This window comes from Nerophis lumbriciformis, linkage group LG16, assembly GCF_033978685.3.
Source record: "Nerophis lumbriciformis linkage group LG16, RoL_Nlum_v2.1, whole genome shotgun sequence".
Lineage (NCBI taxonomy): Eukaryota > Metazoa > Chordata > Actinopteri > Syngnathiformes > Syngnathidae > Nerophis > Nerophis lumbriciformis.
In genome coordinates this window covers 6,130,326-6,142,098 of record NC_084563.2, presented here as the reverse complement: position 1 = coordinate 6,142,098, position 11,773 = coordinate 6,130,326, and the positions used below count along the sequence as shown (strand labels likewise).

At 42.8% G+C, this 11,773-nt stretch overlaps 1 protein-coding gene across 1 annotated transcript in view; it reads left to right on the top strand.

Annotated features, from left to right (window-relative positions):
- abca1b (ATP-binding cassette, sub-family A (ABC1), member 1B) overlaps window positions 1-9,916 on the top strand; it is an 82,100-nt gene extending 72,184 nt beyond the window's left edge. The window contains exons 42-49 of the mRNA XM_061976546.2: window positions 648-710; window positions 790-896; window positions 989-1,130; window positions 1,656-1,790; window positions 6,278-6,381; window positions 8,155-8,247; window positions 8,327-8,570; window positions 9,476-9,916. Coding sequence (XP_061832530.1) covers window positions 648-710; window positions 790-896; window positions 989-1,130; window positions 1,656-1,790; window positions 6,278-6,381; window positions 8,155-8,247; window positions 8,327-8,570; window positions 9,476-9,613 — 1,026 coding nt within the window. The 3' untranslated portion in view covers window positions 9,614-9,916. The remainder of the gene's footprint in view (window positions 1-647; window positions 711-789; window positions 897-988; window positions 1,131-1,655; window positions 1,791-6,277; window positions 6,382-8,154; window positions 8,248-8,326; window positions 8,571-9,475) is intronic.
- The last annotated feature ends 1,857 nt before the right edge of the window (window positions 9,917-11,773 follow it).

The window sequence follows — 11,773 nt, the reverse complement described above, 5'->3', positions numbered from 1 at the left end:
GGGGTGAGGGTGTCATGTTGGAGTGAGGGTGTCATCATGTTGGGGTGAGGGAGTCATCATGTTAGGGTGAGGGTGTCATCATGTTGGAGTGAGGGTGTCATCATGTTGAGGTGAAGGTGTCATCATGTTGGGGTGAGGGTGTCATCATGTTGGGGTGAGGGTGTCATCAGGTTGGGGTGAGGGTGTCATCATGTTGGGGTGAGGGTGTCATCATGTTGGAGTGAGGGTGTCATCATGTTGGGGTGAGGGTGTCATCATGTTGCGGTGAAGGTGTCATCATGTTGGAGTGAGGGTGTCATCATGTTGGGGTGAAGGTGTCATCATGTTGGGGTGAGGGTGTCATCATGTTGGAGTGAGGGTGTCATCATGTTGGAGTGAGGGTGTCATCATGTTGGAGTGAGGGTGTCATCAGGTTGTGGTGAGGGTGTCATCATGTTGGAGTGAGGGTGTCATCATGTTGTGGTGAGGGTGTCATCATGTTGGAGTGAGGGTGTCATTTTGGAGTGAGGGTGTCATCATGTTGGAGTGAGGGTGTCAAAGTTGAAAGATGTAGATAATGGCTGTCACTATGGGAAGCACTTTGAGTCTCTACAGAAGACAGCTATATAAATATAATGAACTTGACTTTCCTTTTTCATGACTTTCAGGTCTTCAAAAGGAACCAGAAGCCAGCAGTTGACCGACTTTGTGTTGGAATTCCTCCTGGCGAGGTTTGCACACACACACACACACACACACATCCAGAGATGAACTTAGTTAAGTGTGTGTGTGTGTGTCTGTGTGTGTCAGTGTTTCGGCCTGCTGGGCGTGAACGGAGCGGGCAAGACGACCACCTTCAAGATGCTAACAGGAGACACCATGGTGACAAGTGGTGAGGCCTTCCTGGCAGGGAAGAGGTGAGTGTGGGGTGTTAGCATCACATGCTAACACGCTCACTGACACATTAGCGGGTGTTAGCATCACACGCTAACAAGGTGAGTGCCCTCAGCATCCTGCGAGAACTGGAGCAGGTGCACCAGAACATGGGCTACTGCCCTCAGTTTGACGCCATCAACGAGCTGCTGACAGGAAGAGAACACCTGGAACTCTACGCCATCCTGAGAGGAGTTCCTGGCAAGGAAGTCTGCCAGGTGAGTGTGCAAATACCACTTGACATGACCCTGGATGGTTGACTACCACTTGACATGACCCTGGATGATTGACTACCACTTGACTTGACCCTGGATGATTGACTACCACTTGACATGACCCTGGATGGTTGACTACCACTTGACATGACCCTGGATGATTGACTACCACTTGACATGACCCTGGATGATTGACTACCACTTGACGTGACCCTGGATGATTAACTACCAGTTGACATGACCCTGGATGATTGACTACCACTTGACATGACCCTGGATGATTAACTACCAGTTGACATGACCCTGGATGATTGATTACCACTTGACATGACCCTGGATGATTGACTACCACTTGACGTGACCCTGGATGATTGACTACCACTTGACATGACCCTGGATGATTGACTACCACTTGACTTGACCCTGGATGATTGACTACCACTTGACATGACCCTGGATGATTGACTACCACTTGACTTGACCCTGGATGATTGACTACCACTTGACATGACCCTGGATGATTGACAGGTGGCAGAGTGGGGGATCAGGAAGTTGGGGCTGCTCAAGTACGCCGACAAAGCGGCAGGAAGTTACAGTGGCGGGAACTTGAGGAAACTGTCCACCGCCATGGCTCTGATCGGTGCGCCGCCCGTCGTCTTCTTGGTGAGTTGTACACTTTAGCATCTTTAGCTACATGGCTCCGACACAACTGCAGCTACTTAGTTGACATAACTTTAGCTACTTTGTCACACAACTTTAGCTACTTTGTCACACAACTTTAGCTACTTAGTTGACATAACTTTAGCTACTTTGTCACACAACTGCAGCTACTTTGTTAACACACATTCAGCTACTTTGTTAACACACAGTTTTTGCTACTTTGTCACACAACTTTAGCTACTTTGTCACACAACTTTAGCTACTTAGTTGACATAACTTTAGCTACTTTGTTAACACAACTTTAGCTACTTTGTCACACAACTGCAGCTACTTAGTTGACATAACTTTAGCTACTTTGTCACACAACTTTAGCTACTTTGTCACACAACTTTAGCTACTTAGTTGACATAACTTTAGCTACTTTGTCACACAACTGCAGCTACTTTGTTAACACACATTCAGCTACTTTGTTAACACACAGTTTTTGCTACTTTGTCACACAACTTTAGCTACTTTGTCACACAACTTTAGCTACTTAGTTGACATAACTTTAGCTACTTTGTCACACAACTGCAGCTACTTTGTTAACACACATTCAGCTACTTTGTTAACACAACTTTAGCTACTTTGTCACACAACTTTAGCTACTTTGTCACACAACTTTAGCTACTTAGTTGACATAAATTTAGCTACTTTGTTGACATAAATTTAGCTACTTTGTCACACAACTGCAGTTACTTAGTTGACACAACTTTAGCTACTTTGTCACACAACTTTAGCTACTTTGTCACACAACTTTAGCTACTTAGTTGACATAACTTTAGCTACTTTGTCACACAACTTTAGCTACTTTGTCACACAACTTTAGCTACTTAGTTGACATAACTTTAGCTACTTTGTCACACAACTGCAGCTACTTTGTTAACACACATTCAGCTACTTTGTTAACACACAGTTTTTGCTACTTTGTCACACAACTTTAGCTACTTTGTCACACAACTTTAGCTACTTAGTTGACATAACTTTAGCTACTTTGTCACACAACTGCAGCTACTTTGTTAACACACATTCAGCTACTTTGTTAACACAACTTTAGCTACTTTGTCACACAACTTTAGCTACTTTGTCACACAACTTTAGCTACTTAGTTGACATAAATTTAGCTACTTTGTTGACATAAATTTAGCTACTTTGTCACACAACTGCAGTTACTTTGTTAACACACATTCAGCTACTTTGTCACACAACTTTAGCTACTTTGTCACACAACTGCAGCTACTTTGTTAACACACATTCAGCTACTTTGTCACACAACTTTAGCTACTTTGTCACACAACTGCAGCTACTTTGTTAACACACATTCAGCTACTTTGTTAACACACAGTTTTTGCTACTTTGTCACACAACTTTAGCTACTTTGTCACACAACTTTAGCTACTTAGTTGACATAACTTTAGCTACTTTGTCACACAACTGCAGCTACTTTGTTAACACACATTCAGCTACTTTGTTAACACAACTTTAGCTACTTTGTCACACAACTTTAGCTACTTTGTCACACAACTTTAGCTACTTAGTTGACATAAATTTAGCTACTTTGTTGACATAAATTTAGCTACTTTGTCACACAACTGCAGTTACTTTGTTAACACACATTCAGCTACTTTGTCACACAACTTTAGCTACTTTGTCACACAACTGCAGCTACTTTGTTAACACACATTCAGCTACTTTGTCACACAACTTTAGCTACTTAGTTGACATAACTTTAGCTACTTTGTCACACAACTTTAGCTACTTGGTCACACAACTTTAGCTACTTAGTTGACATAACTTTAGCTACTTTGTCACACAACTGCAGCTACTTAGTTGACATAACTTTAGCTACTTTGTCACACAACTGCAGCTACTTAGTTGACATAACTTTAGCTACTTTGTCACACAACTGCAGCTACTTTGTTAACACACTTTCAGCTACTTTGTCACACAACTTTAGCTACTTAGTTGACATAACTTTAGCTACTTTGTCACACAACTTTAGCTACTTGGTCACACAACTTTAGCTACTTAGTTGACATAACTTTAGCTACTTTGTCACACAACTTTAGCTACTTAGTTGACATAACTTTAGCTACTTTGTCACACAACTGCAGCTACTTTGTTAACACACTTTCAGCTACTTTGTCACACAACTTTAGCTACTTAGTTGACATAACTTTAGCTACTTTGTCACACAACTTTAGCTACTTAGTTGACATAACTTTAGCTACTTTGTCACACAACTTTAGCTACTTAGTTGACATAACTTTAGCTACTTTGTCACACAACTGCAGCTACTTTGTTAACACACATTCAGCTACTTTGTTAACACACAGTTTTTGCTACTTTGTCACACAACTTTAGCTACTTTGTCACACAACTGCAGCTACTTAGTTGACATAACTTTAGCTACTTTGTCACACAACTGCAGCTACTTTGTTAACACACATTCAGCTACTTTGTTAACACAACTTTAGCTACTTTGTCACACAACTTTAGCTACTTTGTCACACAACTTTAGCTACTTAGTTGACATAAATTTAGCTACTTTGTTGACATAAATTTAGCTACTTTGTCACACAACTGCAGTTACTTTGTTAACACACATTCAGCTACTTTGTCACACAACTTTAGCTACTTTGTCACACAACTGCAGCTACTTTGTTAACACACATTCAGCTACTTTGTCACACAACTTTAGCTACTTAGTTGACATAACTTTAGCTACTTTGTCACACAACTTTAGCTACTTTGTCACACAACTTTAGCTACTTGGTCACACAACTTTAGCTACTTAGTTGACATAACTTTAGCTACTTTGTCACACAACTTTAGCTACTTAGTTGACATAACTTTAGCTACTTTGTCACACAACTTTAGCTACTTAGTTGACATAACTTTAGCTACTTTGTCACACAACTTTAGCTACTTAGTTGACATAACTTTAGCTACTTTGTCACACAACTTTAGCTACTTAGTTGACATAACTTTAGCTACTTTGTCACACAACTGCAGCTACTTTGTTAACACACTTTCAGCTACTTTGTCACACAACTTTAGCTACTTAGTTGACATAACTTTAGCTACTTTGTCACACAACTTTAGCTACTTAGTTGACATAACTTTAGCTACTTTGTCACACAACTTTAGCTACTTTGTCACACAACTGCAGTTACTTTGTTAACACACATTCAGCTACTTTGTCACACAACTGCAGTTACTTTGTTAACAAACATTCAGCTACTTTGTCACACAACTTTAGCTACTTTGTCACACAACTGCAGCTATTTTGTTAACACACATTCAGCTACTTTGTTAACACACATTTTTAGCTACTTTGTCACACAACTGCAGCTACTTTGTTAACACACATTCAGCTACTTTGTTAACACAACTTTAGCTACTTTGTCACACAACTTTAGCTACTTTGTTAACACACATTTTTAGCTACTTTGTCACACAACTGCAGCTACTTTGTTAACACACATTCAGCTACTTTGTTAACACAACTTTAGCTACTTTGTCACACAACTTTAGCTACTTTGTTAACACACATTCAGCTACTTTGTTAACACAACTTTAGCTACTTTGTAAACTCAACTTCAGCAAAATTGTACCAGCTTTAGCTACAAACCCCGTTTCCATATGAGTTGGGAAATTGTGTTAGCTGTAAATATAAACGGAATACAATGATTTGCAAATCCTTTTCAAGCCATATTCAGTTGAATATGCTACAAAGACAACATATTTGATGTTCAAACTCATAAACTTTATTTTTTTTTTGCAAATAATCATTAACTTAGAATTTCATGGCTGCAACACGTGCCAAAATAGTTGGGAAAGGGCATGTTCACCACTGTGTTACATCACCTTTTCTTTTAACAACACTCAATAAACGATTGGGAACTGAGGAAACTAATTGTTGTAGCTTTGAAAGTGGAATTCTTTCCCATTCTTGTTTTAAGTAGAGCTTCAGTCGTTCAACAGTCCGGGGTCTCCGCTGTCGTATTTTACGCTTCATAATGCGCCACACATTTTCAATGGGAGACAGGTCTGGACTGCAGGCGGGCCAGGAAAGTACCCGCACTCTTTTGTTACGAAGCCACGCTGTTGTAACACGTGCTGAATGTGGCTTGGCATTGTCTTGCTGAAATAAGCAGGGGCGTCCATGAAAAAGACGGCGCTTAGATGGCAGCATATCAGAGTTGTTGTTGTTGTTGTTGTACATAGCAATTGTGTATTTAGCAGCAAATCAGAGTTGTGCAATTGTGTATTTATGCAAAAGACTGTGTAGTGTGTGGAGCCAATCAGAGTGCAGCGTTGTGTTTGATATTTCAAACAAGCTGACTCAGACAACAAAGTGAGGATGCCGCCCCTTCTGATGCCCCTCCTGCTCTGCTTCCTGGTACACCTGTGGGCGGAGCTTAACTCGGCTGTTGCACTGCTTACAGGACGAGCCCACCACCGGCATGGACCCCAAAGCTCGCCGCGCCCTTTGGAACTGCATCCTGAGTGTCATCAAGGAGGGACGCTCCGTGGTGCTCACCTCACACAGGTGGGACCACACCTTTAGCAACTATGCTAACACACCTTTAGCAACTATGTTTACACAACTGTAGTTATTATACTACCACAACTTTAGCAACTATGCTAACACACCTTTAGCAACTATGTCAACACAACTTTAGCAACTATGTCAGCACAACTTTAGCTATTATGTCAACACAACTTTAGCAACTATGTCAACACAATTTTAGCAACTATGTCAACATAACTTTAGCTATTATGTTAACACAACTTATACTATTATGTCAACACAACTTTAGCTATTATGTTAACACAACTTATACTATGTCAACACAACTTTAGCATCTATGTCAACACAACTTTAGCTATTATGTTAACACAACTTTTGCAGCTATGTCAACACAATTTTAGCTATTATGTTACCACAACTTTAGCTATTATGTTACCACAACTTTAGCAACTATGTCAACACAACTTTAGCAGATATGTCAACACAACTTTAGGTATTATGTCAACCCAACTTTAGGTATTATGTCAACACAACTTTAGCAACTATGTCAACACAACTCTAGGTATTATGTCAACACAACTTTAGCAGCTATGTCAACACAACTTTAGCTATTATGTCAACACAACTTTAGCTATTATGTCAACACAACTTTAGGTATTATGTCAACACAACTCTAGGTATTATGTCAACACAACTTTAGCAACTATGTCAACACAACTTTAGCAACTATGTCAACATAACTTTAGCTATAATGTTAACACAACTTATACTACTATGTCAACACAACTTTAGCAACTATGTCAACACAACTTTAGCTATTATGTCAACACAACTTTAGGTATTATGTCAACACAACTCTAGGTATTATGTCAACACAACTTTAGCAACTATGTCAACACAACTTTAGGTATTATGTCAACACAACTTTAGCAGCTATGTCAACACATTATACAACAATGTCCACACAACTTTAGTTATTATGTTACCACAACTTTAGCAACTATGTTAACCCACCTTTAGCAACTATGCCAACACAACTTTAGCAACTATGTCAACACAACTTTAGCAACTTTGTCAACATAACTTATACTACTATGTCAACACAACTTTAGCAACTATGTCAACACAACTTTAGCTATTATGTCAACACAACTTTAGCAACTATGTCAACACAACTTTAGCAACTATGTCAACATAACTTTAGCTATTATGTTAACACAACTTATACTACTATGTCAACACAACTTTAGCAACTATGTCAACACAACTTTAGCTATTATGTCAACACAACTTTAGCAACTATGTCAACATAACTTTAGCTATTATGTTAACACAACTTATACTACTATGTCAACACAACTTTAGCTATTATGTTAACACAACTTATACTATGTCAACACAACTTAAGCAACTATGTCAACACAACTTTAGCTATTATGTTAACACAACTTTTGCAGCTATGTCAACACAATTTTAGCTATTATGTTACCACAACTTTAGCAACTATGTCAACACAACTTTAGCAGATATGTCAACACAACTTTAGGTATTATGTCAACCCAACTTTAGGTATTATGTCAACACAACTTTAGCAACTATGTCAACACAACTCTAGGTATTATGTCAACACAACTTTAGCAGCTATGTCAACACAACTGTAGCTATTATGTTACCACAAGTTTAGCAAGTAAGTCAACACAACTTGAGGTGTGTGTGTGTGTGTGTGTGTGTGTGTGTGTGTGTGTGTGTGTGTGTGTGTGTGTGTGTGTGTGTGTGTGTGTGTGTGTGTAGCATGGAGGAGTGTGAGGCACTGTGCACCAGGATGGCCATCATGGTGAACGGCAGGTTCAAATGTCTCGGCAGCGTGCAACATTTAAAGAACAGGTACAACACACACACAACTCTAGTTCCTCACATGACAAGTGACATGTGACACGTGACACGTGACATGTGACACGTGCAGGTTCGGAGACGGCTACACCATCATGCTGAGAGTAGCGGGTGATGACCCAGACCTGCTGCCGGTGATGAAGATGATCGAGAGTGAGCTGAGAGGCAGCACACTGAAGGAGAAACATGGCAACATGCTGCAGTACCAACTGCCTTCTTCTCTCAGCTCACTCACTCACATCTTCTTCATCCTGGCCAACAACAAACTCAGCCTCAGCATCCAGGACTACTCTGTGACCCAGACCACTCTGGACCAGGTCAGCACACACACACACACACACACACACACACACACACACACACACATACACCACCTCAGCATCCAGGACTACTCTGTGACCCAGACCACTCTGGACCAGGTCAGCACACACACACACACACACACACACACACACATACACCACCTCAGCATCCAGGACTACTCTGTGACCCAGACCACTCTGGACCAGGTCAGCACACACACACACACACACATACACCACCTCAGCATCCAGGACTACTCTGTGACCCAGACCACTCTGGACCAGGTCAGCACACACACACACACACACACATACACCACCTCAGCATCCAGGACTACTCTGTGACCCAGACCACTCTGGACCAGGTCAGCACACACACACACACACACACACACACACATACACCACCTCAGCATCCAGGACTACTCTGTGACCCAGACCACTCTGGACCAGGTCAGCACACACACACACACACATACACCACCTCTGTGACCCAGACCACTCTGGACCAGGTCAGCACACACACACACACACACACACACACACACACACACACACACACACATACACCACCTCACCATCCAGGACTACTCTGTGACCCAGACCACTCTGGACCAGGTCAGCACACACACACACACACACACACACACACATACACCACCACAGCATCCAGGACTACTCTGTGACCCAGACCACTCTGGACCAGGTCAGCACACACACACACACACATACACCACCTCTGTGACCCAGACCACTCTGGACCAGGTCAGCACACACACACACACACACACACACACACACACACACACACATACACCACCTCACCATCCAGGACTACTCTGTGACCCAGACCACTCTGGACCAGGTCAGCACACACACACACACACACACACCACAGTGTTAAGGTCTCCCCTCCCCAGGTGTTCGTGAACTTCGCCAAGGACCAAAGTGACGACTACCATTCCAAAGACGCTTTGGTGCGGCGCCGAGAGGTCCTGCCGGACGTGGCCGCCCTGCGCCGCGGTCACGTGGACGGCGCCACCGAGAGCGTCCTGTGACCCCGCCGGACTTGCACTTTTCTGTGTCTCCCGCGCGGTGGGAGGAGTCACGCCACTCAATGCAAATGATTTCCCGTGGAGGCGTGGCCTGACGCCCGCCGCGGATTTCAGAGGGGAGAAAAAAAACTTGAAGCGGTGCCGGCCGCCATTTTTGTTGTTGTTGTTGTTGTTCAATCATTTGATGAAGAGTCCAAATCCTTTCAAATCACAACTTTTATTTATCCTTCATTTCCTGTTGTTGTTGTTGTTGTTGTTGTTGTTGCTTCTACTGCCAATCAAAGTGTTGATTTTTGTGTACAAATACCTCAACAGTTTTTTCTAAAGTTGACTTTCAAATCCCAAGCGAAAAAAAGAATCTTTTCAAACGTGACACAAAACTGTTACTGACCACAATAAAATCACACAAATCGACGGTCCGGCTTTTATTTTGAAGGAAACAAAACAAACTTGCTGATTAGTATTGATTTGAGTTTTTTGGGGTCATGTTGACTTAACCGGTCCAGGTCTGAAGTCCATTTGCACCACTTCATGGTGGATCAGTTCTTCTGGATCCTAGTGGATCAGTGATAAGGATCTTATGGGTTTACTTCTTCTGGGTCTGTCCCAGTGGATGACTAGTTCTTCATTCTTGTGGATCCTACTGGGTCAGCTTTTATATGTATACTTCTTTTGGATGGATCAACTCTTATCATTCCTAGTGGATCTGTTTACATCTTCTGGGTGGACCCTGGTGGGTAAGATCTTGTGGGTTTACTTCTATTGGGTGGACCCTGGTGGGTAGGATCTTGTGGGTTTACTTCTTATGGGTGGACCCTGGTGGGTAAGATCTTGTGAGTTTACTTCTATTGGGTGGACCCTGGTGGGTAGGATCTTGTGGGTTTACTTCTTATGGGTGGACACTGGTGGGTAGGATTTTCTGGGTTTACTTCTTATGGGTGGACCCTGTGGGTAGGATCTTGTGGGTTTACATCTTCTGGGTGGACCCTGGTGGGTAGGATCTTGTGGGTTTACTTCTTATGGGTGGACCCTGGTGGGTAGGATCTTGTGGGTTTACTTCTTATGGGTGGACCCTGGTGGGTAGGATCTTGTGGGTTTACTTCTTATGGGTGGACCCTGTGGATAGGATCTTGTGGGTTTACATCTTCTGGGTGGACCCTGGTGGGTAGGATCTTGTGGGTTTACTTCTATTGGGTAGGATCTTGTGGGTTTACTTCTTATGGGTGGACCTTGGTGGGTAAGATCTTGTGGGTTTACTTCTATTGGGTGGACCCTGGTGGGTAGGATCTTGTGGGTTTACTTCTTATGGGTGGACCCTGGTGGGTAGGATCTTCTGGGTTTACTTCTTATGGGTGGACCCTGTGGGTAGGATCTTGTGGGTTTACATCTTCTGGGTGGACCCTGGTGGGTAGGATCTTGTGGGTTTACTTCTATTGGGTAGGATCTTGTGGGTTTACTTCTTATGGGTGGACCCTGGTGGGTAGGATCTTGTGGGTTTACTTCTTATGGGTGGACCCTGGTGGGTAGGATCTTGTGGGTTTACTTCTTATGGGTGGACCCTGGTGGGTAGGATCTTGTGGGTTTACTTCTTATGGGTGGACCCTGGTGGGTAGGATCTTGTGGGTTTACTTCTTATGGGTGGACCCTGGTGGGTAAGATCTTGTGGGTTTACTTCTATTGGGTGGACCCTGATGGGTAGGATCTTGTGGGTTTACTTCTTATGGGTGGACCCTGGTGGGTAGGATCTTGTGGGTTTACTTCTTATGAGTGGACCCTGGTGGGTAGGATTGTGTAGGTTTACTTCTTCTGGGTGGGCCTTGGTGGGTAGGATCTTGTGGGTTTACTTATTTGGGTGCACCCTAGTGGGTAGGATCTTGTGGGTTTACTTCTTATGGGTGGACCCTGGTGGGTAGGATCTTGTGGGTTTCCTTCTATTGGGTGGACCCTGGTGGGTAGGATCTTGTGGGTTTACTTCTATTGGGTGCACCCAAGTGGGTAGGATCTTGTGGGTTTACTTCTTATGGGTGGACCCTGGTGGGTAGGATCTTGTGGGTTTACTTCTTATGAGTGGACCCTGGTGGGTAGGATTGTGTAGGTTTACTTCTTCTGGGTGGGCCTTGGTGGGTAGGATCTTGTGGGTTTACTTATTTGGGTGCACCCTAG